This window comes from Clarias gariepinus, chromosome 17 (genome assembly GCF_024256425.1).
Source record: "Clarias gariepinus isolate MV-2021 ecotype Netherlands chromosome 17, CGAR_prim_01v2, whole genome shotgun sequence".
Classification (NCBI taxonomy): domain Eukaryota; kingdom Metazoa; phylum Chordata; class Actinopteri; order Siluriformes; family Clariidae; genus Clarias; species Clarias gariepinus.
In genome coordinates, this window is record NC_071116.1 from 11,906,564 (window position 1) to 11,933,980 (window position 27,417).

At 40.1% G+C, this 27,417-nt stretch overlaps 1 protein-coding gene across 1 annotated transcript; it reads right to left on the reverse strand.

The window, feature by feature from the left end:
• Positions 1 to 16,275: 16,275 nt before the first annotated feature.
• alox5ap (arachidonate 5-lipoxygenase-activating protein) lies at positions 16,276 to 24,824 on the reverse strand. The gene is made up of 5 exons (XM_053476086.1): positions 24,724 to 24,824; positions 24,519 to 24,597; positions 23,814 to 23,884; positions 16,951 to 17,032; positions 16,276 to 16,649 (listed from the first exon to the last, which is right to left on the reverse strand). The coding sequence occupies exons 1-5, from the start codon at positions 24,791 to 24,793 to the stop codon at positions 16,487 to 16,489; spliced, it is 465 nt and encodes a 154-aa protein (XP_053332061.1). The 5' UTR covers positions 24,794 to 24,824; the 3' UTR covers positions 16,276 to 16,486.
• Positions 24,825 to 27,417: the final 2,593 nt, after the last annotated feature.

Below are 27,417 nucleotides of genomic sequence, written 5' to 3' on the forward strand. Positions count from 1 at the left end.
CAAAAACAACGGTTGTTACAGTTTCTTGCATAAATCCACTGTAGTCACGACAAGTCGCTTGCTGTGTTCTGTAGCTTCGATAGATTACAGTTACAACAACTTATTTTACTGTATTCCCTTTAGCTTACTGTCTCACGGTCAAAAGCTTGTGTGCTCCACACCTTTCTGTATCCTTCCGTGTCTTAACAACAACTAACAACTAACGTGCGTGATAGACATGAAACTGCATAACTGTGGGATGATGTCACAGAACAACTCATGAAATGATGTCACAATACAAATTATAAGTATGATACTTAATGCTTAATGCTTAACTAATAAACTGAAATAAGATAAACATAACAACAAATCACAAGAATGAAATATGGACCTTACAGTTCCAGCCCCTAATTGACAGGCAGTAAGACTGACAATTACACACATTTTTTGTTTTGTTGTTTTTTCCTTTTTTTACAATTGGGCCACAACATTTACTATTGGATTAAAATTTGAATCAGCTTTCTTAACACTTTAAACATTTGTTAACGGTTTAACTTAAGGTATTCATATCGCTGCGTACCAAATGAAAGGAACATGACTACTTTATAAGGTAATTAACAGTCCATTTCACATATGAGGCACAGCTTATCGATGGGTCTTTCCAGGGTACTGGTTTTAGTTTTGACCAGTACACGTCTCACGAATCCTTTTTTATCAGGGAACACTTTCGTGATCCGTCCGACGACCCATGAATTTCTTGGAGAAGACTCATCAATTATTAGAACTACGTCTCCAATCGAGAGGTTTTTTTCTCACCTGAGACCATTTTTGGCGCTCCTGAAGCAAGGGCAAGTATTCACGCACCCATCGCTTCCAGAATAGGTCGGCAAGGTACTGAATTTGCTTCCACTTGTGACGTGCGTAAATGTCCTCCTTTTTGAAAAGTCCAGGAGGCAAGTTTGGCTGTTTTTTCATCAGCAGCAGGTGGTTAGGTGTCAGGGGCTCCAGGTCTGTGGGATCGTCTGTAGCGGTGGTAAGGGGACGGTCATTCATTATAGCTTCCACCTCACACAGGAATGTATGCAAGCTCTCATCGTTTAGTGTTTGTTCTTTTAGTACAGACCTCAAGATTTTTTTAACTGACCTTATCTGCCTTTCCCATATTCCACCGAAGTGAGACCCAGCAGGAGGATTAAATGTCCATTGTATCCCCTTTTGCATGAGGACGCCTTCAATTTTTGACTGATTCCACTGTTGGATAGCTTTACGCAATTCGGTCTCAGCGCCTATGAAGTTTGTTCCATTATCACTTCTCATAACTGACACCTGGCCTTTTCTGCACATGAAGCGTCGAATAGCATTTAGGCAGGAGTCTGTATCTAATGACTGCACGACTTCAATGTGCACGGCTCTTGTTGTCAGACAAGTGAACAATACGCCATATCTTTTAACATTACTTCTACCCCGTTTGACCTCGAAGGGTCCAAAGTAGTCTACCCCTACGTTAGTGAACGGTGGGTGATCTGGTGTGATTCTATCGCGTGGCAGTTCTGACATTTTTTGTTCACTATTCTTCGCTCTGACCTTTCTGCATGTTACACAACTGGACAGGAACTTTCTCACAAGGGAATTTGCTGTCGGAATCCAGTATTTCTGCCGCAATTTTGAAAGCATATAATTCCTTCCACAATGTCCGACCTGTTCGTGAGTGTTTCTTAGGATTAGAGTTGTAATGTGTGAGTCTTTAGGTATAATGACAGGGTGCTCAGGCATTGCAGACCTACCAAGACGTCCTCCAACTCTTAGCACTCCATCCTGCAGTACTGGATCTAGTTTGGAGAGACAACTGTTTCTTTTTACGGAAGCATTTCCCTTTTGTAACATGGAAATTTCGTCTTTGAATCTTTGGTTTTGAACGAACTTAATGACTTCGTTTTCTGCCATTGTTAAGTCCTTAATTGTTAGAGACTTATGGTTTTCTGTTGTTGAGTTGTTTGCCTGTCCCTTAATCCTTTTTGTTCTCTGTTTAAGCATGTCATTAACGCAAAGGATCCAGGCAACGGATCTTTTTAACTTATGCCAGTCAGAGTGATAACTTTTTAACTTATGCCAGTTAATCAGTTTACTCACGGCATCTGTGCTCTCTGTAGTTTTTGCGAGATTCACTGAGGCTGAGTGCTTAATCTCAATGTCATCCTCTTTCGTCGACAGATCGTGAATGTTCTCAGGCCATTTACTCTCTGGTGTTTTAAGAAAGGGGGGACCATGGATCCAATTGTTGTTTTTCATGAATTTTTCACAGGAAACTCCTCTGGAAGCAGCGTCAGCTGGGTTTTTTTAAGTGTTGACGTACCTCCACTGCTGTGGCTTGGTTGACTCTCGTATGATGGAGATTCTGTTAGCGACAAAGGTTTTAAAGCGAAGTTTTTCATTAACAATGTATCTCAAGACAGTTGTGCTGTTGGTCCAAAACACAGAGTCCAGCAGTTCTATTTCCAGTTGACCTTTCAACATTTTGTCGTTGTTTACGGCGACCACTGCCGCTGTCAATTCCATTCGGGGGATAGTAGTTTGTTTCAAGGGTGCTACGCGAGAATTCCCCATCATGAATGCACAGTGTGTAAGTCCATCAGCATTTACTAACCTGATATGAGACAACTCCATATCCCATTTCACTTGCATCTGAGAAGTGGTGAAGTTGTGCTGTAGTTGTGACTCCAAAGTCAACTGGTTTTACGCATCTTGCTACACTAAACTCAGACAATTGATGCAACTCGTGTAGCCAGGCCCTCCATCTTTTTATAAATTGTTCGGGAATGTCGTCGTCCCAAGCGAGTCTCTCTTTACATAACTGCTGCATTAAGATCTTAGCTGGCAGTATGACTGGTGCAAGGAAGCCTAAGGGGTCATAAATTGATCTAGTGACTGACAAGATTCCTCTTCTAGTCACAGGCCACTCTTTTAAACTAATCTTGAACTTGAGCGTGTCTGAATTAATACACCAAAGCACCCCTAGAGCTCTCTCAACAGGGAGTGCGTCTTTACTCAAATCTAAGTCCCTCATATCTTTAATTCTCTCACTCTCAGGGATGGAAGCTAGCAATGTACAACTATTACTTGCCCACTTGGTGAGGTGAAACCCTCCACTTGCGCACAGTTTGGTGAGATTACCATATAGCGCAACTGCTTGACTATGACTAGAGACAGACTTCAAGCAGTCGTCTACATAAAAGTTTTTAAGTACTGTGTTGACTGCTTTGGCAGATGCATTGCTGCGGTTTTCTTCTGCTGTTTTCCTAAGGGCGAAGTTAGCTACACTTGGAGATGATTTTGCACCAAACAAATGAACGACCAATTTATACTCAACCAAGTCCTGACTCACGTCTCCATTCGGCCACCACAGGAAACGCAACAAGTCTGTGTCCTTTTCCTGGAACTCTAACCTGATAGTACATGGCTTTCACATCTGCCATCATGGCAACTTCCTCTTGTCTAAAGTGTGTGAGCACACCAATGAGTGAGTTTGTCAGATCGGGTCCCTGCAGAAGCTCGCTATTTAATGATATTCCCTGATAGCTGGCAGCACAGTCAAAGACTACCCTTAGCTTTTTCTTTTGAGGATAGTACACACCATGGTGAGGTATGTACCACACTTGCCCGTCTTGTCGACTTGTGGGGACCTTGACTGCATGACCCTTCTCAAACATGTCGTTCATGAAGTTTAAATACTCTTTATAAAAGAAGCGGTTATGCTTAAACTTCCGTTTGAGGTTCAGTGCGCGCTGCATGGCTGCGCTTCGGTTATTGGGCATTTGAATAGCTGCTTTCTTAAATGGGAGACCGATGTAGAAGTGATTATCGGTAAACTGCAGAGAGTTAGTTACAGAGTCTAAAAACTGATAGTCCTCCTGTGACAACTCAGCTTTGTCATCACAATTCCGTTCAGGAAAATCATGGTTGTACTGTTGTATCAGCATTTGTTCTACGCTTTCGATGGAAACTCTGTTGACTGCAACGCTCACCTGCTCATTGTCACATGTGCCTTCCTCGACCGACTCTCGAAGAGGTCCATTTATGGTCCATCCAAGAGCGGTCTTTACTGCGTATGGCCCATTGTGCCTGCTGTTAATTACTCGCCATGGTTCTAGGAGCCTGTGCTCTTTGTTACCTATGAGAATTTAAACTCCAGCATTAATGTGAGGCAGTTTTACTTCGCTGAGGTATGGCCACTTATTGATGTCGTGCTGTTGTGGAATGTTTTCCACTGAGACTGGGATACTCTTTTGTGTGAACACTTTGGGGAGTTCAACAAAGGTGTTTTCTTCCAGACTGCTAACCTCTAGGTCAGTAAGCACGTAACTTTCTACTTGTTTCCTCGCGTTCATGGTGCTTAACATGATGTCAATTTTTTTTACCTTGTACGTTTAATTGCCTTGCTAATGACTCTGTACAAAAGGTAGCAGAGCTACCTGGGTCCATTAAGGCATATACTTCTACTGTCGTGTTACCTTTCTTGGACTTTATTTTAACAGGTACTATGGAGAGAATACAGTCATCTCCAGCCCCGATACACGCACTCGTTTCGTGACTCGCTGTAACAGGCAATGTTTGAACTGGTTCGGTTTCGTCAGCCTTTACGATCGCTTGAGCTGTGTCTTTTGCTGCAATGTGTAGCATGCGAGGATGTTTCTTTGAGCACAACTGACAGGTAATTTTCTTCGTGCAGTCTTTGCTTAAGTGTCCTTTTACTAAACAGCCAAAGCAGAATCCATTCTTTTTTAGAAAGTCCAATTTGGGGTCACGTGTTGCAGGCGATGAGGAAGGACGTGCTTCAGTGAGCTCCTCTAACGAGCTATATTATCAATCCAAATCCTTATTTAATTTCCAACCTGATAGACTATTGAGTAGGTTGAGTAAGCGTGAAGTTAATATCGTTTATGGCAGAATACAATTTTCGCCGAAAGGGAAGTAAATCTCGACCTGCTGTCAACACTCGCATTGAAACCTCTATGTCAACTTTATCCGAACAGATGGTCGAGGTTGAAACCAGAGTAAGCGCGACAGAAGATGACCTAAGAGACACGCGCTTAACAATCAGTCGTTTGGAGAAAGATGTTTCTTATTTAAAAGACAAAGTCCAAGACCTTGAGAACAGAAGCAGAAGATCTAATATCCGTATCATTAACCTACCTGAAAAATCTGAAGGAGGTGATATGGTTTCGTTTCTAGAGCGCATTATACCTGAAACCCACGGCGCAGAAAACTTTCCTTCTCCTCCTACAATCGAGAGAGCGCACAGAACGGGAAACATTTTGCCGAACAGAGGGACTCCGAGGGTAATTGTGGTGAAACTCCTCAACTTTAGAGAGAGACAGAAAATCCTTCAACTCGCGAGAGAGCGAAAGGAAATCTACTTCGACAGTCGGCGCATCCATTTCTTCCCGGATTTTAGCGCGGAGCTCCAAAATGCACGAAAGGCCTACACGGAGGTTAAACGGGCTCTTAGAGATCGGGACATCGAATACTCATTCATGTATCCCACAAGGGTAAAGTCAAGATCTTCTCTACACCATCTGAGGTTAAAGACTTTATTGACTCCTTTGGTAAGGATACTGAGGCATCTCCTCCCGAATGAAAACTAAGTCACTATCGTTCTCTTTAAACTCATTTAAATAATGACATTTTATTTGTTACCTTAACCAATCCTTAAAAATGTTGTGTGACTTATATGCTCTTACAGTTTGCTCACTCACTTTTGAAGGCAAAGTTATTAAGATGTGTTATTGATATATGGCTTGTTAGCGATAGCTACAAGTTCGGTAGCATAGAGGTAGTTGTAAGTTTTGTTTTTTTTTATCTTTATTGGTTACGTATTTTTCCTTCTTTATATTTTTTCTCTCTCGATTTTTTTTTCTTTTCTTTTTATTTATGTATGCATGTGTTTTTTTTTGTTTTTTTTTCCCCTCTCTCTCCTTTGCTTTCCCTCTCGTATTGGTGGATTCTACTGTGTATTGCCTTTGTGCAAAAAAAAAAAATGTTTCTTTTACACTGGGTAAAAATAGCAGTGAATTATTGTGTGTGCAGTTGGGATCCTCTCTCTTATATCTCAGGGCCCAAATTAAATGACTAACTCTTTAAATTGTGTATCATGGAACGTTAGGGGTGTAAATGATTCAATCAAAAGGGGAAAAATACTATCATACTTGAAAAGGATTAACACTGATATAGCATTTATACAGGAGACACATCTCACTGATCAAGAACATAAAAGACTCAGGAGAGAGTGGGTGGGTCAGGTATTTTACTCATCATTTTCATCCAGCGGGAGGGGTGTAGCTGTGTTAATACAGAAAAAGCATCAATTTAACCTAATTAACAAATATTCTGACCACTCTGGAAGATATATAATTGTTGAATGTGAGATAAATGGGGAATATATAACTTTAGTAAATATCCATGGACCAAACCATGACGATCCAACCTTTTACAGCAAACTGATATTACAATTAGCAACTATTAAGGGCAACTTTATTATTGGAGGCGACTTTAATTTAGTCCTAGATCCTACAAAAGATAGATCCTCAAAACAAATGTCCAAGATTAAAGCATCTACCATCCTAAATCAAGGAATGACTGATTTAGGGCTGCGTGACATATGGCGTACCCTTTACCCAGATCAAATTGATTATTCATTCTACTCAAATGTACATAAAGTTTACTCAAGAATAGATTTTTTCTTAGTGTCACAAACAATAGAACATCAAATGAAGGATTGTACCTATCTTGCTGCTTCCATCTCTGATCATAATCCTGCTAAGCTTATATGGGAACCAACAACGATTATACCTCAGTCTAAAAACTGGAGGTTTAGACCTTATATTCTTAAGGATTCAAATTTTATTCAGTTTATGACCACCCAAATAAAAATCTTTTTGGAAACTAATGCTAACTCAGCCTCTCATTCCATTATATGGTATGCACTTAAAGCATTTATGAGAGGACACATCCTATCATATGGGGCTTATAAAATAAAAGAAAAGAGAGCAAGACTAAGGGAACTAGAAAAAGAAATAAAAACATTAGAACTAGAGCATTCAAAGTCAAATTATGAAAAAACCTTGACACAACTCACTCAAAAACGGGTCCTATATAACAACTTGTGCACTCAAAAGATTGAATCCAATATGGCAAGAACAAAATACCACTATTATGAATTTGGAGACAAAACTAGCAGATTACTGTCATGGCAAATTAAAAAAGAAGAATCGGACCGATATATACATTTAATTCAATTAAATGATGGAAATTATATTAAAGACCCGAGAGAGATTAATACTTTATTCAAGAACTTTTATGAAGAATTATATAAGACAGATCATAATTGTGGAAATATTGAAGCTAAAATTTTTCTAAATAAATTACAATTACCTAAGATTGATGATGAGGATAATGAATTACTTAATTCTGACATTACTAAAAAAGAGGTACTCAAAGCCATTAATGACCTGGAAAATAACAAGGCCCCTGGTCCAGACGGCTTTCCAGTGGAGTACTATAAGTCTTTTTTAAAACTACTGCTAAGACCTTTAACAAACATGATTAAAGAATCACTTGAAAGAGGGTCACTTCCTCACTCTCTGGAATTGGCTACAATAACATTACTCTCTAAACCAGGTAAAGACAGACACAAGTTAGGAGCATACAGGCCGTTAAGTCTTCTCAATGCTGACTATAAAATTTTGACCAAATTACTTGCCGCAAGATTGGAAACTGTCATACCCAAAGTAATACATTCAGATCAGACAGGATTTATAAAGAACAGACTAGGTGCGGATGATGTCAGAAGACTCTTACATATAATTAATATTGCTCAAAAGAAGAAATTGTCAATGTTTATACTGTCCATGGACGCTGAAAAAGCCTTTGACAGAATTGAGCCCACCTTTCTCTTTGAAACACTAGATAATATGGGCTTTGGGTCTAGGTTTACTGGATACCTAAAAACCATATTTAACTCCCCTAAAGCACAAATTCTTACTAATAATATTATGTCTAATACCTTCACTTTATCTAGAGGATGTCGACAAGGTTGTCCTATCTCTCCTTTTTTATTTGCCTTGGCCATTGAACCTCTCGCTGTAGCAGTAAGATCTCACTACGGAATAAAAGGAGTTGAAATCGGTACTAGTGATCACAAAATATCTTTATATGCGGATGATTTGCTGATATATCTGACCAATCCGGAACTCTCTATTCACCCTTTATTAAAAACATTTAAAGATTATAGTAATACATCTGGTTACAAACTGAACTATGATAAAAGTATAGCTTTTCCCATTAATATATCAGAACAAGAAAAACATATAATTAAACCATTAACGCTATGCAATAACGGGTTTAAATACTTAGGAATTCATATAGAATCAATATTTAACGAGGTATTTAAAAAAAATACCACACACTCCTAGAAAGAGTAAAAGAAGATATGCAGAGATGGAAGGAACTACCGATATCATTAATAGGCACAATCAATGTCATCAAAATGAATATTTTGCCTAAATATATGTACAAGTTCCAGTGCCTCCCTTTAAATATCCCAAAATCTTATTTTAAAGAATTAGATAAAGTTTTATCAGGTTTCCTTTGGAAAGGCAAAACCCCTAGAGTAAAGCTCCTTAAACTTCAAGCACCGTATAAGAAAGGGGGATTGAAACTTCCTAACTTTAGACATTATTACCTAGTGTCACAACTTTGGCCTATACTATATGGATTTGGTTACACCCTGATAAGGTTAATGTTAGATGGTTATCAATAGAACAATGGGAGATGAGTGCTATTTCATTAAAGACTATTCCGTTTTTCGAATAAAAAAAAAGATTATCTACATTCACTAGGAACCCATTAATACTTAATACTTATGCTACTTGGGTGGAATCACATAAAATATGTGGTCTTGACAACATCCCACTTAGAAATTTACCATTATTAGAGAACCCCGTCGTGCCCCCAGGCATTATTGATGGAACCCTCAGAGCATGGGTACATAAAGGGGTAAATACGTTGAAAAACTTATATGTCAATGACTCTTTAATAAGGTTTGAATTACTATCCCAGATATATGGTATCCCAAGAAATAATTTTTTTAAATTCTTACAAGTTAGACACTGGATTAAAGAAATTACTCATAAAACATTTCCCAAAATCCCAATAGCATCACCATTTGAAAATATCATGTTTAATGAGAAAATGACCTCTCCAAGTGGTATAGCTTCAGTAGGATATAACATCTTAACAACTAATTTCAAGCCATTTGATAACAGTATTTTGAAGCAGAGGTGGGAGGGGGATCTTGGCTGCACATACAATTTGGTTGAGTGGGAGTCACTTGTTGAGAGGGTACAGACTACGTTAATAGCTACTAAACACCGTCAAACTCAATTTAATATTTTGCACCAGACATATTATACTCCCCAAAGACTTCATATGTTAAATGGTAACATTTCTTCAAAATGTCAAAGGTGTATATTATATGAAGGAAATCTATTGCACATGCTTTGGAATTGTCATATCCTAAAAGCTTTTTGGGAATATATAATTGATGTTTCCTCAATGGTGATAAGTACCGCAATTCCTGGTGACCCTAGAATCTGGATATTAGGAGATATGGAATTTCTAAATATTTCTAATCATAAAAAATATTTCATCCTTATGGCTGGAACTGCAGGAAAGAAATGTATATTAAAGAACTGGAAATCGACTCACTCCCCTTCAAGGGAACAATGGATCAACGAACTTGCATCATACTGCATTCCTGAGAAAATACTTTTTAATGTTAGGAAATCACCAAAAACTTTCGAAAAAATCTGGGGCTCATTTTTGGAGCATTTACCGGCTATTAAAGTAAATTAGATGCAGGGGAATGGGGGGCGGGGAGAGAGGGGAGGAGAGGAAATTTCATGTACGTATATACAAGTATATGTGTATGTATGAACACGTGTTTATAATTTTATTATTATCATCCCCATTGTTTTTTTTTTGTTTTTTGTTATTGTTTTGTGTGTTTTTGATATTATTTACCCTGTTGTTTTTTGTTTTTATGGAACGAAAAAGAGAAAAAAGGTGGTTGTATTGTTACAAGTACACTATATGTTATGTTTTACATATGTTTTGTTTTTTTTTTTTCTTTAAAAATAAAGCTATACAAAAAAGAAAGTCCAATTTGACCTTATATGTCTCATTGTTAAACTGGTGGCATTCATCTAGGGTACGATCTTGCTCACAGGATGCACAAGGTTTAGTGAAGGCACTAATAACTAATGCACCACTACTCTTTACTGTAATTGAGTCTTTATGATTTTTACCAACCTGTTTTACGCCGGTCGCAAAGCTGCTACCTCTCTTTTCTTCCATTTTTTGCTTGAATCCTGGAGGGGATTTGTTGCTGTGTTTTTTACCACTAGTCGAAACGTTCAGGTCTCCAAAAAGTGGGTTGGACATTACCTTTGCTTCTTGTTCTACGAATTTCATCAGCTGCACGAACTTGGCTCTTTCCTGATTGCGCTCCTCGTACTTGTATACGTGGCTTCTCCATTTTTCACGCAATTTGTAGGGCAGTTTTGAGGCAACACTCCTCAAGTTGGTAGCATTGTCTAGCTCATCCATGTAATCGATGCTTGACATGGTATTGTAACATTTTACTAGGAACAGTGAGAAAGTTTTCAGCGACTTTCCGTCCTCTGACTTTATTTCCGGCCAGTTGAGTGCCTTTTGCATCAGCGTTGTAGCGATTATTTGTCTATTTCTGAAATTGTCTTGTAACAGTTTCATAGCCTCTGCGTAACCAGGATGTTCTGGCATGAGCTGGCAGCTTATCACTAGGTCCCTAGGCTGTGCTTTAGTATACTGCTCGAGAAAGAACAGCCTTTCCAGATTGCTATCAGTTTTGGTTTCGATGGCATGTTTAAAAGCTCTTACAAAGGACGTGAACTCAAGAGGGTCACCATAGAATGGAGGAACGTCGCGCGGAGGTAAGGAAAGTTGCCTCTGACTCTTTGCAAACATTTCTGTAAGATCTGCCTGAATTGGCATCCTACCCTGAGGCTCCACTATGTCAGTGTTGTAAAGTGAGTGTTCGTTACCTTGGGTGGGCCGTTCCATTAGGGTGCTTGACATTATGGGTTTGGCACTCACTGGCATGCTTAAGTGGGTTGCTCGGAGGCGTGATGGCAGCTCGAGGTATTCCGTTGCCGAACTGTGGTTGCAGTGGTCGTTTTGCTCCGGTTCCGGGGGGCATGCACCACTCGTTTCGACGACCACGCTCCATCTGGCAGTATGTTGTTTTTTACGGTTCTGGTAAGAATTTAGTTCAGCATCGGCCATTGCAAGCGCCGTTTCCATTTCCAGCCTTTCCTTTTGTGCCTTTAATTGTGCTTGTTTAGCCTTTGGTTGTGCTTTCAATTGCTCTTCCTCAACCTTTAATCGTGCTTTCAATTGCTCTTCCTCAGCCTTTAATTCACTCTTACCATGAATTCTGAGCAGCGCGTTAATCTAGGGTGAAACCAGTGGTGCTGATCGGTTTCACGCTCTTCATCCTTTGCGCACGATCGCACTGTTACATTGCTTTCAATGAAGTCATTTAGCAGCGCTTTGTATTGGCGGCGCTTGGCTTTAACGTCATGCAAATTACAAGCATTGTCCATAAGCGCCTCTAGTTCATTGTATAATACAGTCAACTGACTCCACTTGCCTTCTCTGGCGCTCTTCAGTTCGTCGAGCACCATCACCTGCTCAGATTCGGCGATAGCGGCGTTGTCCTCGCCGTGTGACATGGTGAAGTGTAAGGCAGGCAAGTCCTCTTCTCGCTTTCGGTTGCTTGTTGGCAGTCGATGCACGTTTTTGAATCGCATGCGCGCTCTTCACTCCATGTTCACACTCTTAAATCACTTATCTTCTTTTTTGCAGCGGAGCAAGCTTTTGACTTTAATGTACGTGCATGTTATTTACAAGTTCTGACGCGTGTCTTTTGTTACACAGTGTCACTGACGACTTCAGACTTTCGTTGATTTCTTTGTCTCTTGTTTATTTTCAACATCAAAAACAACGGTTGTTACAGTTTCTTGCATAAATCCACTGTAGTCACGACAAGTCGCTTGCTCTGTTCTGTAGCTTCGATAGATTACAGTTACAACAACTTATTTTACTGTATTCCTTTTGGCTTACTGTCTCACGGTCAAAAGCTTGTGTGCTTCACACCTTTCTGTATCCTTCCGTGTCTTAACAACAACTAACAACTAACGTGCGTGGTAGACATGAAACTGCATAACTGTGGGATGATGTCACAGAACAACTCATGAAATGATGTCACAATACAAATTATAAGTATGATACTTAATGCTTAATGCTTAACTAATAAACTGAAATAAGATAAACATAACAACAAATCACAAGAATGAAATATGGCCCTTACAAGACACACTGGACCCACTACAGTTTGCATACCGTCCAAACCGTTCCACGGACGATGCAATCTCACATCTCCTCCATACATCTCTTACTCACCTGGACACTCGAAGGGAGAATTATGTGAAAATGCTCTTTATCGACTACAGCTCTGCATTTAATACCATAATTCCCTGCACACTTACCACCAAGCTGGAGCACCTGGGACTCAGCTCATCCATGTGTCAGTGGATCTCCAATTTTCTGACTGGCAGACCACAGGCAGTAAGGATGGGCGGACATGTCTCAGCCTCCATCACTCTCAGTACTGGAGCCCCCCAGGGTTGTGTTCTGAGCCCCCTGCTGTACTCTCTGTACACCTATGACTGCGTGCCCACTACCAACTCCACCACCGTCATCAAGTTTGCTGACGACACTGTCGTGGTGGGCCTGATCACCAACAACGATGAGACGGCCTACCTGGAGGAGGTTGGAAATCTGGAGAACTGGTGCCAGAGAAACAATCTCCTCCTGAAGTCAGCAAGACAAAGGAGTTGATAGTGGACTTCAGTACAAAGCAGGTGAGGAACTACCAGACCCCCATCATCAACCGGAGCCCTGTGGAGAGAGTGGACAGCTTCAGATACCTCAGTGTTCACATCACGCAGAACCTGGCATGGTCCTGTCACATCAACACCGTGGTAAAAAAGGCCCGGCAGCGTCTGTACCACCTCAGACGCTTGAGAGACTTTAGACTGCCCTCCAAGGTGCTCAGGAATTTCTACTCCTGCACCATAGAGAGCATCCTGATGGGAAACATCATGACCTGGTTCGGGAACAGCACCATGCAGGACAGACGAGCTCTACAGAGGGTGGTGCAATCAGCTGAGCGCATCATCCGCACCGAGCTCCCTGACCTGCTGGACCAAGGCCAGGAAGATCGTAAAGGACCTCAGCCACCCCAATAACGGACTGTTTACTCTGTTGCGGTCTGGGAAGCGGTTCCGCTCCCTGAGGTCCAACACAGTGAGACTGAGGAGGAGCTTCTTCCCGCAGGCGATAAGGTCTCTCAACCACACCACTATGCAGAATTAACACAATATTTTCACAATTTTCACAATCAATCAATCAATCTTTATACATCCATGGACACTATGGACAACTCCACGCACATCTATACTACATGTTTACATTCTGGACTATTGCACAAAGACACTTTAATAACTTTAGCACAAAGTCACTTTTTCTATGCATATTTGCACACCATTATATTTCTATTTGTACAGTACATTTCTATTTTCAGTTTCTATTTTTAGTTCTATTTTTCCTAGTTAAATTTTATTTTATTTATTTTATTTTTTTATTTAAATTTTCTATCGTATTTCTTTTATTCATATTTATTACTATTATAAGCTTTAATTCTCTTTTTAAGGTCACTGGCGGTCGTGTAAGCATTTCACTACATTTCGTACTGTGTATGACTGTGTATGTGACAAATAAATTTGAATTTAAAAGCGCTACAAAGTTTTCTTGGGTTCGCCAACTTTTACCGGCGCTTTATTAGGAACTTTAGTTCGGTGGCAGCACCCCATTATTAAAAGGCAAACCAAAAAAAAATGAAAGCGCTCTCTGCCGAAGCGGAGATCGCTTTTAAAAACTCAAAATAGCCTTTACCACTGCGCCAGTTTTACGGCTCCCCGACCCCGAGAAGCCGTTTGTAGCGGAAATTGATGCTTCCGAGGTAAGAATTGGGCGGTGCTGTCACAGCGCCACGGCCAACCTGAGAAACTCCATCCTTGCGAGTTTTTTTCTTGCAAACTGACATCTGACGAGCAAAATTATGATATCGGCGTTAGAGGAGTGGAGACATTGGCTGGAGGGAGCCAAACATCCGTTTGTGGTTCTTAGTGATCACAGAAATTTAGAATACATCCAACAGGCAAAAAGATTGAACACTCAACAAGCCCGGTGGGCGCTGTTCTTTACGCGTTTCCTTTTTCACATCACATATCGACCACGTTCAAAAAATAAAAAGGCAGATGCTATGTCAAGTTATTATCCAGCACCAATTCCAACTGAGAATATTCTGCCTGCGCCGCTTGTGGTCGCACGGGTGATGTGGGACATCGACGCGGAGATCACTTAGTGGGCGCGGCGCAACCCCGTGCATAGCGAGTGCCCTCAGGGTTGAACCTATGTTCCCGAGGCGCTACGTAATCGCATGACTATAAAGGCTCACACCAATCTGTCCTCCAGACACCCCGGCGTGGCACGCACCTTTAAAATTCTCAAACCAAAATACTGGTGGCCTAGGATGAGGGAAATCTTGTGCCATTTGTGCTACCACCAAAAGCTCGCGCAGCCTACCTGTTGGTAAATTAATGCCCCTACTGACATCGAATCGGCCATGGTCACACATCGCTGGGGATTTCGTCTCGGACCTGCTGGTGTCGAAAGGGTACACTACAATTCTAGTCGTGGTAGATCGGTTTTCAACGCAGTTTCAATGTGTACTTGGTTATCAGCCTCCGCTTTGCCCTTGGGATGCTACTTCCACCGAGGTGCCCACAGTGGATGAGTGGTTTCAAAGAGTGAAAGAGTATGGGAGGATGCATACACGCACATCTCCCGAGCAGTCGCCCGTTTCAATAGATTTGCCAATAGACGAAGAAAGAAAAGTCCTCAGCTCCAGGTAGGCGATCGGGTATTGCTCTCGACACGGGACCTTCACCTCCACCTCCCTTGTCGCAAGCTTTCCCAAAAATACATCGGTCCATTCCCTATTATTTTCCAGGGACCCCTAGATGGGGGCACAAGGAAGCCCTCGCTCCCTGGGGCTGTGGAGATAGAGGGCACCCCGGCGTTCAAAGTAACAAGGTTATTGGATTCACGGAGGGGAGGGGGGTCCCTCCAATATCTTGTAGTTTGGGAGGGGTACGGTCCGGAAGAAAGAAGTTGGGTGCCGGCTAAAGTCATCTTAAGCCCTGAACTTATTGCAGCTTTCTACCAAGATCGGCCGGATCGCCCAGCTCCCCGACCTCCGGGCCGCCCCACTCCTCGGCCAGTCCATCCAGGCCACGGGCCCCTACTCCCTCTTTAATCTCCTGTGTGGTTGTTGTACGCCCACCTGCAGACCCAGCCTGAGGAAGCTTCACTAGTTGCCTGCTCGTGTTCTTGTTTCTTTCAGTTTTTTTTGTTTATTCTGTTTTTTTGCCCAATGTGCTTTAAATTAAGAGAGAAAAGAACTAAATAAAAAAAAGTGTTTCACAAAATACCTGCTTTTGCGTCTGCTTAATCTACCCAAGAACATGACAATCGGGAAAATTAATAAGGAACTAATCATCTCTAATGACACTTGAGTGAGCGGACACTAACAGAATCACTGCTGTAAATTAAAAATAAAACAAATTAACCTACACTTTACTTTTGAAAAGAAGAGTTTCAAACTTTACTTGGTACTTTTCGGATAGAGCAGTGTGTGTGTGTGTGTGTGTGAAGACAAAAGGAGGGGGGAAGATGCACGGAGCATGCTGGCCAATGGGATGTTTGCGCACCAGCACACAAAAAAAATGCAGTGCAGGCTGAGAGGGTACTACTCATCATAGTCTCTATCATAAGTGATACATTTGCACCATCGTTGACCCTAGAATCCATATTAAATAATCCACTTTGTCGCAGTTGCTGGTCTCCCACTGTGTGGTTTGTCTTCAATGCTGGTTTCCCCTTATTCAAACTTCATCTGTCTCTGCACATTACTCTTGTCAATTGTCATCTCAACATTATGTAGCACATTGAGGGACTACAAACTGAGAAGAAAAAAACACGCTTTAAGATTTTTACTTGACAAGAAAGCTGGTTTATTAAACTGAGTGTCCTGATTGAAAACATTAACCAAGAAAATGTATAGTTACCAAGAAAACAGTATAGGTAATACAGAATATGCAATATTTATCATGCATGTATAAGCTTGCATAGCTCTCAACAGACATTAATCCATCATTGCTTTGCTATATGTGTGTAGCTGCATTAAAAATGTTTGAACCAAATGCACCAAGTGTCTTCAGGCTGTCTAAGGGATAAGGAGAAGAGTAGAGGCAGCTTTGGTGATGGTTTGGATGTACTCTTTATAGTTATTGCTTCCATAGGTGGCTAGCAGGTAGTTCAGGACACCCACAACACACATGAGGGACAGGAAGCAGAGGACTCGTTTTCCAAACAGAAAACCAGGAGTACTATATCAAAAAAGTAGTAACAATTACTCATTAGCATGACATTGGTTACTTATTGTATTTGACATTTGGTAAAACTCTGTCACATATATGTTGTTAACACTGGGAAGATCAGAATTATTGTAATCCATAATGGTTTGCCAAAGTAGTTAACATGTAACCTTATAAAAGATGGTAATCACTATAACACAGAATAAGTAAAAAAAAATAATAATAATCACAACCATATAATTTTAGGCTACAGTATATGTACTTAACACAAAGTTAACATTTGCAAGTTATATAAATGAAAGCTTTTGATTACCTTTGCAATGTTTGGCCCATGTATCCAACAAAGTACTTTTGTCTGGCCACAAGATATATAATTCCAGCAAAAGCTGCTGATGCTGGTGAAGATATGTTTTATGATATTAGACATTCACTTAAAGTATCAGTTTGTAATTATTTAAGCCTTCGGATGCCTGTAAGATGGATCTTATTTGAACAATCTTTACTGTTGAATTTGGAAATAGGAAAAAAGCTGCCCAATCAGTTTTTAGTGGGACATAAACTAAAAGATGTATTGCTAAGTGTTCAAAACAGGGGGCAAACCAAACAACCTGTATGAGTTGTCTATTACAGAAAAAAGTAATCATTACCATGTTGTTTTTCACAACCTTTACCTTTAAAAAGGACAAATATTTAATATAATCTGATATTGTAAATATTACAAACAGTTAGGTTCGTAGGTTATAGTATTTTAAAAATGTTATTTTTTTCTGCAAATTTTTAAACTAGGACCATAATTGTACTGTAAAGTTACAGATGCTGGCTCCTTATTGTTATTGTTGGTATTTTTCATAATGAGATCCAAACAAGCACCCAAAAGACGAATGGCAGGTTCAGGTACTATCCCACTACTGTTATGTGGTGCGGTCTGGAGAGACGCACCACGAGATGTTATAATGTTTTTAAGAGCCCAAAAGCAGGGCTTTGAAGGGGGTCAATGTAGTAGGAGTTTGGAAGAGTGCTTATGATATGCACAGGAAGCCCTTTCCGTTTGTAGATAGCCTGGGATTGTTAATTAAGGAACATAAGAAACAAAAGAAAACTGAAAACACAAAATCAAACTAGCTCCGTCATCTATGCGAGAACTAAAACAAAAACTTATATTCTCTCGGGGCCTGTGTCCTTACTGAGGATTTTTAAAAAAGAGAGTTTGTGTCTTTTCTTTGGATTTTAATCTTTAAACTGAGAGCTCATGCTTAAGGACAGAGTGCCGCTGTCTCTCTCTCTCTCTCTTTTACTGGCGTCTTAGGAAGACAGAGGCTGGGTCTTTGCCTCGGCCTTGTACTCTTTCTGCGTACGTATCTGTCTTTTCTTTTTTTTCTCTCTCTTTTCCTTCTTTCTTTCTTTCTTTGGCCCTGATACCTTATTGGTGCTACCTAAATGATCACACAAAGTGCGGGGGTATCAGGACCCTCAAATAAACATGCCGCCAGGTGTCGCATGTCCAGGCTGATTGCCTTACGAGGCATTGCCTGGCAACCATGTGTCTATATGGTCGCACGTCTGCTTGTTCAGAACTCTGCAAAGTAACAGTAAAGACTATGGATGTATTTTTGCGCAGCTCCACCCCTCGAAAGACCCATCATGTTTAAACTTATTTAAATTGCCCACTGGGGTCAATATATATGTTTGTGTGCATAAAAACAATGGGAGTGTGGTGATGGTGACAAAGGTAAGCACAAGGTTTTGGCTGAAGCTCTGCAGCACTTGGTTTTATTTTCTTACTAAAAAAATAAATTACTTTAAAAAATTGTACATATGAAGTTATATGTAAAATAAATAATTTTGTAGTATTTCATTAGAAGATTTCCTGCCCCATTCTTATGACAAATTTTAAGAACCCATTTAAGGTATTTAAGGTTCAGGGTTATCTGTAATTTGCCTTCTGTTAACTGCATAATATGCTCTTAATGATAGCTTTTATTTTCAAACAGACTGCCGCGCCCACTCTAACATTGAGCAACTTACAAAACGTTAACACTCTGGCCATCATGAGGGGATGGTTTGAATTATCCTATGCAGTGCCGGTTTGTTTTATGTTATCAGTTTAAAAGGTTTTGGTATGGTAAAACATTTCTTTTAAACTAGGGAAAAGCCCTCACACTGTTTTAGACATGCCTGGATAAGTTTTTATTGTTTGGCTTGATACATGCATGGTGGGTTGGGTCGGGTCATATTTTAATAAAACACTTACCTCTTATTTAAGTTTAATTAGCTATTTATCAAACAAAATGGGTTACAGGGGCAGATCATTTTGTCAGCATAATTATTATGACTAACAGTTAAGGTAAATACTACACATTTAAGTTAAATACTTTTAAGCTTTGTTCAGAAGCATCCATGGTCTTCATAAACCTGGCTGACTCTATTGACATTTCTATTAAAAAAAAAGGATGTCTCCATTGCCTTCCTCCAGAAAACCCACCTGGAGGATAAGGACAATGTTAAACTACAGAGGGACTGGGTGGGGCATGTCAATGTTACATCATTATTAGTGGTGTGGCCATCCTGGGTTGTAAAAAAAAAAAAAAATTTTTTTTTTTTTTTTCACCCCCTGAACTGTGTAAAGGATAAATAGGGCCATTATGTGATTGTCAAGGGTGTTCCTTCAAGCAATACTGTTAAATTTATAAATATATGTTGCCACCCTGGCTGCTTACCTGATTTCCTATCTAAGGCCTTTGCAGAGTTTACTGAATTGGCTACATCAATAGCCCGATTTGGACAGGACTAGTTTTACAGGGGGTTGTTAGAGAAATTTCTGTTTCACAGACATACTTTGTGATTTTAATCCCGTCCGAATTTGGCCTGTCTGTCTTTCTCTCACACGACCTCTGTAAAAATTCCAGAGCAAATTACCTACTGTTTTTCAGCAAACTCGGAGGTCCTATGAGAAATCTAATCCCGTCTGAATGCGAATGTCTGTGATTGCCGAAAATGTTTTTTTTCCAAAACGAATTTTTTTTTGTGTGTGTTTTGGTCAATGTGAACTACCATACTATCTCTAGCGGGCCAGTGTTCAAGTTTGCGCACCAATAATGGATGTAGATGTGGACATGTGATCTTGTGCAACGCCCACATGTAAAACACAGACACTCCTACCTCCGTAATAAACACGGAGATGTTAGTCCCGTTCAAATGCATACATGAAATCACAGACGTCGTCTAAAAAAAAATTCAAACTCAAACGTCGTTTGGAAAACTTTCCCGTCCGAATAGGGTTAATGAGGGGGAATTTCAAATTACCTATCAATTCCATCAAAGAACAAACAACTTAGGCTGTTTGATTCTAAACTTGCCAATCTTAAGAAAATCTATATATCAAATCCAAGCCCTGATTTATTTAGGGAATTGACGGCTACATTAAAAATTTGCGTTATTAAATTTAGAGGGTTGTTCTCATCTTATATCTTCACACACCTCCTATCCTAGTTAATCAAGACATTCTGCCACGTTTGCAAGATGGTGGCTTTAATTCAATTACATTTGCATTTAGACATACGCTATTATCCAGAGTAAATAGCTATTATCCTTTTTTTTTGTTATCTCATTATACATTTGAGCACTTGAGGGTTAAGGGCCTTGCTCAAGGACCCAACAGTGGCAACTTGGTGATTGTGGGGTTTGAACCTGGGATCTTCCGAACCGCAGTCCAATGCCTTAACCACTGAGCTACCCAATTCAATTCAATTTTATTTATATAGCGCTTTTAACAATGGTCATTGTCCCAAAGCAGCTTCACAAAAAAAAATTAAAGATTTTTTTTTTTTTTTTTTAGAATAGCGCTTTTAACAATTGGCATTGTCCCAAAGCAGCTTTACACAATCAAAAGAATTATTTAAGTTCGTATGGAATTTGAATGTGTATAAATCAAAATGGTCAGATAGTCCCTGGTGAGCAAGCCGCGGGCGACAGTGGCAAGGAAGCACTCTTGAGATGGTAGTAGGAAGAAACCTTGAGAGGAACCAGACTCAACAGGACTCAATATATATATATATATATATATATATATATATATATATATACACACACACCGTTCTCAAAAATAAAATAGAACTTGATGTATTCCCAGCCTTTTGCAAATATAAATCTGAGAACGAGTTTTCATTGGTTTTGATTACGTTTTAAACAACAGAGTTACCATGAGTACTGGTATAGTATTGGGGATTATCTGGGATTTATATTTGATGTTCTAGTTGAGTTAGATCGTAAAATGTTTTGGACACTGCTCCAAAAGAAAACCTCTTGGCACAATATTACTATGTAATTTATTCTTAATGACAACATTTCCTCTATGGCAAATTTTTCTGTTAGTGCTTTTGTACCAGATCTGGGACCCTTATCTAAATAGGGGAGGAGTTTTAAAGTTTAAAAGGAGTTTTCTAACCCTACTAGGATGGTCATGTATGGGCTGAGTTGTGTTCAACTGTTTTTGTTTATCAAAAAAATTAATGAATATATTGTTTTAAAAAAAGCATACCTGTTTAAAAATAAGATATACTGTACAGCGAATATTTTGGGGTTTATTATTTTCCTCACACTCAAAAAAAGGATGCTTAAATTTGTGATAATTTACACAATATGTAAAACCTGCTAGGTTTAGGATTCTTGACTAAATTGGTATGACACTAATTAGGAACATTTTTAAGGAGCAGATTTCAGTGGACTTTGAAAGCGTTAACATTGTCATGCAACTATTGTCATTAAACATGATTAGTAGGTTTAGGTAAACAACATTGGTAAGATTAGACCAGTACAGTCCATTACTGTGTCCCCCTAAAATATTTAGTGGTGATACGCAAAGGGGAGTGCAGCTGCCTGCCAAAACTACCATTCAAAACCAGTCATGGTAGCAATTTCAGCAATAATTCATTCTTAAGTTCTGTTCATAACCCGATTTGGTCGTACCATGATTCAGTTTTTTCCATAGGAATACATGATAATAAAATAAATCTGTTCTCCATCTCATCACTATGAACTATTTGTGCTGTATTAAATCACTAAATAAAAAACAAAATATGAAAAAGTCTTAATTATGCAAAAATAATAAAGCACTAAAGATAAACCGTACAGGAGACAGCGAACACTTTATTTTTGGTGGGGAGGGGGTTAGTGCTTGGAAGCAGAGTCTCCTTTCATAATAACACTGAGTAATTCTCCTTCAGGGATTTTCTCTCTTTTTGTTTTTCGGCTTCTGGTTCATAAGTGGCAATTGGTTTCACAAAAAATATATACAGAAAGATTTAAGCAAGATAATACTTCTCGGCTTGGCCGACACTCCACTTTGCACAAAATTCTTTTATCATGAACAGAGAAAGTTTTGAGAAACTGATTTAATGGTAATCAGGGTGCCCGAGGTTGTACTGTACTTGGTGTGTGGAACAAGAGATTATAAACCCTACATATATGCTTTTAAGAGGCTATTCCAAAGCTGTAGTGTGGAGACAAAATGAGAAACTTATACGACTGTCTACCACTTCCTTGGTTTATTCTGCTTACCTTTTGGCTACATACTGTAGTACTGGCAAGAATTTAAAACTTGACAACTTGTCAAGTGGAAGTTAAACACAAATTTCATACTCAGTGTTTTTAACAATCAATCATGAGTAAAACCAAAGTTGCAGTCTACCTTAGGATTTTAATATGTTAACCAAATGAGTATAATAAACAAACTTCTTCTCCAGCAGCTTCAATGTCTTTTAGGCATTCTTTCACCTTTCACCTGGCCAGGGTTACTCTGCGTGCATAAAATCATTCCGGCCATAAACAGTTCAGTACACAATGAAACAAAACAACACTCATGCAGGATATAATTCATTCTTAAGGAGAATAACTTGGTCGTCAAACTTTCGCCAGATAGCTGCTCCTCTCACAAACTTTCTAAAAGGAAATAACTAAAAATTTAAATAGAGTAGGAGCAGTATTATCTCAAAGATTCATCACATTCATATCCCATAAGTTAACACAGGCTAAACAAAGGTAAAATATGAGGAACTTATTGGCAGAGAGCTATAGGCAGTAAAACTAGCACTAGAAGAAGAGGGGCAGTGGACATCCTTTTATTTTATATATATCCTTAAGGCCACCAGCACTGATTGGTGCATAGGGCAACGAGAGTTCTCTATTGTAGAGGACTTTTGCTGTTTCTGTAGTGTTTTTTTTGGGGGGGGGGGGGGGGGCCAACACCCAACAACCAACCCTTCTCCTTTATCATCCGGCACTTTGGAAATGGCAACAGCGGAGCTCTAGACCTTTGGCTGCGAGAAGTTACAGCCTCACCCGGGAACCGAACCAGAGATCTCTGGATCATAAGGCAAGCAGTTTACCACTGTGCCACTCGGAGGCCCATATATATAAAGTAATTTTTCTTTGTTTACATTCTCTTTTATAATATTTTGCAGGACCTAAGATTAGTGAGTAAGGTTCTTTTATTTTTACAACTGAATTGTGCAACAAAACAAAACACCTGCAGGCAGCAAACCTCAATTTTTTCGTTCTCCAATTTATTGTGGATACATTGCGGATATCTGGGAGCTGATATTAATATGTGATATTAATATGAGATATGTGGTCTCTCAGAATAAAAAGTCCTTCAATTATAGGATGGAAGTTTGAATCTTGCTTCTGGTTCTGTGTGCTTAGGAGTTTTGTTTAAAAAATCCATTTTTCTCTCATACGGTATAACCTATAGGTACATGGCATTTCCAAATTGCCTGTGGTGTATGTGCTTGTGCCCTGTGGTAGGCTGATGTGTACCTAGGTTCCATTCAGTAGACTTTGTGTAACCATGCACAGAATACTATTGTGTTTTGGAAACTCAATCACCAATTGACAGATAACTGTAAACTGATAACTGCATAGAACATATGTTTTAATAAAGCACATCTTATAGTTAACTATGTTATGTGTGGAACTGTTATTAACCCACAAAAAAAGCACACTGATATAGAGCTTCAGCTTTAGTTTCTGTATGATTACATTAATATTATTAGTAATATTATTATATCATATTAATACCATATTATTTGATCATAGTAAATCTCTAAGTATATTCTATATAAATGTTAAAAACATAAATGTATAATAAATATCATATTAAGGATAGTTAAAACCTTTTACCTTGGTTGACACAGATGCCAGCACACCACATGACTGCCAGGAAAGTTGGGTATGTATCCATACAGTTTCGACTGAGAAGAAAAAAATGAATGGCCTGATATGATGACTATACAACCTGTAAGTTATTAGATTTCCCCGCTTCTTTTTCTGTATTATGGGTTAGTACATCTAGTAAATACTGCAAACCCTTTTGCTTCTTTCAAAGTGCATGTAATAGTATTAAGGAAAAAATATGTTATTCTTAATTTTTAATGGCAATAAATGCAAATATATTGGCACAAGCTGGCACCACAACGCTCAGGTAGTGTACAGGATGTGGAGAACCCTTCAATTCGTGGGATTTTTTTTTTTTTTTTTTGGCACGTAATTTCTTCATGTTTACTGAGTGTGAGTTGCTTGGTATGATAAAAAGCCTTTTATATAAAATAAAGAAGATATTAAGAAATAGTGCTTGAAATAACATTAATGTAAGTACTAGCTAGGCAGATTCTTCTCAAGAGGAAATATTGTTCTCTTGAGGCAAATTACATGCAAAATGGAGTATGCTGTATTATGCAAAAGAACTCTAACAGAAGCACAAACCATTCTCTGTGATATCATAATATGTAGCCTTTATAATAATGTAAATATCAGGAATTTTTATTTAACTTCAATTTTCTAGAAAATGAGTTAGTATTTCATGAAGTTTTTAATAATTATACTCACCTGGCACAAAAGAGTCTATCATATGCAGCTGATTTGCGATTTGCCTTACACTCCTTTTCAACTTTCTGAGCAAACAATGCTTTCATAAAATAATTTTTTTTTAAATGTAAGAATTAGTTGAAGTTACTGATATTTAAAGTTTATCATGAAACATAAAGTCAATTTTGGAATTATTTTTTAAATAGTTTTTTTAAAATATTCTTACCATTCTGCATAACACTAAGCAGTGTAACTAGCACCAGTAAAAATATATGCTCCATCACCTCCTCATCCATGTTTTCAGACTGAGCTGTGGACAGAATGTGCTTAATATTGAGAGCTGATCTGGTGAATGGCTGATAATAATCAGTATGTGGAGAGTATAATCAACAAGTGGGCAAGTCAGTTTGCCTTTAATAAAGTTTTGAGTAATGCACTTCCTGATGTGAATGGAGAGCCCTTTTTTCCTCGATTTTCATGTTTTTCTAAATTGTATCTGTTAAACCAATAAAATGTTTGGTAATAAAAAAAAGTCAACATATTTGCTTTAATATTATGCATGCAATTTGCTTTAAAATTATCCAAACAGATAGAAGTTGTAGTAGAAGTAAATGTAATATGTTACTATGTTTATGTGGGGCATTTTACTTTTACTTCACTACATTTTAATGTAATATATTGTACTTTCTACTCCACTACATGCAACTACACTACTATGCACCATTTTCCCTTTTTATTTATAAGTGAAAAAACACACCACTCAAAATTCAGTAGGTTGTTTATTTTTAGGCTGATTTACTTTTACCTGTTAGTGGCACCTGTTAGATGTATCTAAGTAGTGAACAAAAAATGTTACTATTAAACGATAAATGCAAAAGTCTACAATACTGAGCACCTGGCACAATGAAGAAAAAACCTTCTGATCTCACCTATCTGGATAGACCTAAAAGTCACATGTCCTTTTGATCATAGTATGGTTCTCAATGGCCCACTGTAAGTAATAAAATGTCACTCTGATGATATTTATTTGTTAGGGAGATCTGGGAGTAACGCTTCTGTGATATTAAAATCATATCGTGAATAGGCATGCTTTAATGAATGTTTAGGAGTGGTTACTGTCATGCACACTCAGAACTCGACCGGCACACCAAGGACCCGGAAGTTAAGCGGTCGCGAACCAGGAAGTATAAAAGAGGTAAACAAACCATAGCACCTCGCTCAGTCATTGAGTCGCCGATGCCACGTCGGAATTTTCCAACCGTGAGTACTCACCTTCTTGGTTTAATCTCCTGATCGAGTGTGTATTTATAGGATGCGGGTTAGATTGTGTCTTTCCCTTACTCCCCATTTGTGAGAGTCCTTAGACTAAATAGTGTGATTATCCTGCCTACTCGTGTTCTTCCGCGTTTGGGTTTACCATTCACGCAACAAAGGGCTAACCGCTAAAGCTACGTCTTCTGGTCACTCTAGGTTAGTTCTTGACAGAATGACTGAGCCGACCGCGGTGAACCCAGCGGATTACGCGCACCTCTGCGATGTGGTAGATCAACGCCAAGCTCATCAACACGCTAACCGGGGAGATCGCTAATCTGCGCCGGGATCTCCAAGACGTTGCGGCCTTGCGGCGCGAGGTCGCGGAGCTCTGGTGGGAGAACGCAGATCTCCAGGCGGCTGTGGATGGCGCGGCTAGCCGGTCTCCCGTCGCGGCGGCCGCGGCGCCGCACCAACCTCCCCCTCCTCCTTCTGATGTATTTCTGGCGCTTCCAGATAAGTGGGATGGCACGGACGGGAAGTGTAATGTGTTTTTAACAGCGCTTGATCTGGTGTTTGAGTTTAATGCCACCAGGTACTCCACCGATCGGCTACGCATCGCGCTTCTGGTCTCGTTGCTATCCGGGCAGGCAGCTGAGTGGGCCACGGCAGTTCTCCGGGCGGATACAGACACCGCGCACTCATATAATGAGTTCACCTGCCGACTCACTTTCGAACACCCAGCAGGCGAGGTGGAGACCGACACCAAGCTCTACCATCTGCGGCATGGAGGATTGTCCGTGAGCCGGTACGCAGCTGAATTCCGGACCCTCGCTGTGCAGACCGACTGGGGAGATGCCGCGCTCCGGACATCTTTCTACAAGGGACTGGCTCCGCGCATAAAAGACGAGCTCGCCGGGCGAGATCTTCCTGCCACCCTGGAGGGGATGATCCAGCTCACCCTTCGAATCGATCAGCGCATCCTCTCTCGCCCGAAGCCAGCCCCGAGGACCCTGCCGCCTGCACCCATCTTCTCCTACACCGCACCACAACCACCTACTGCTCTCACCGCCCCAACTACTGGATCTGTCGGATCTCCACCTCCTGCCGTGGTTGACACCGGAGCCGGGGAACCCATGCAACTAGGACGCGCCTCCCTGACCGTGGTGGAACGCGAACGACGGTACAGAGAGGGGTTATGTGCCTATTGTGGGTCAGCGGCACATCACCGGGCGATCTGTCCAATTCGTCCGGGAAACGCACAGCCCCGGTGAGTGCGAGGAGAGACTCACCGGGCCATCTCCACCACGACCAACGCCACCATCTCACGTCTCACGGTCCAGGTAACTCTCCAATTTGGCCACAAACGAGTTCGAAGTACTGCGTTCATCGATTCCGGTGCCGCTGGTAACTTCATTGACTCAACTTATGCCAAAGAATTGGGGATGAAGATCGAGGCGTTATCCCAGCCGGTTCAAATCACTTCAGTTGACGGTCGGCCCCTCTCATCCAGTCCTATCACCCACCAGACCCAACCAATCACATTCATAATCGACCAACATCAGGAACAGTTCAACTTCACCTCACCTCCATCTCATCTCCTCCCTCCCATCATCCTCAGATACCCGTGGCTGCTGCAGCATGACCCCCTCATCTCCTGGAACCAGAA

Excerpts from the sequence above, each read along its gene's own strand:
- alox5ap (XM_053476086.1), bottom strand. The coding sequence starts at position 24,793 with ATGGATGAGGAGGTGATGGAGCATATATTTTTACTGGTGCTAGTTACA. Across the intron at positions 23,885-24,518 it reads GATAGACTCTTTTGTGCCAG|TCGAAACTGTATGGATACAT; the intron begins GTGAGTATAATT and ends TTTTCTTCTCAG. Across the intron at positions 17,033-23,813 it reads TGGCATCTGTGTCAACCAAG|CATCAGCAGCTTTTGCTGGA; the intron begins GTAAAAGGTTTT and ends TATCTTCACCAG.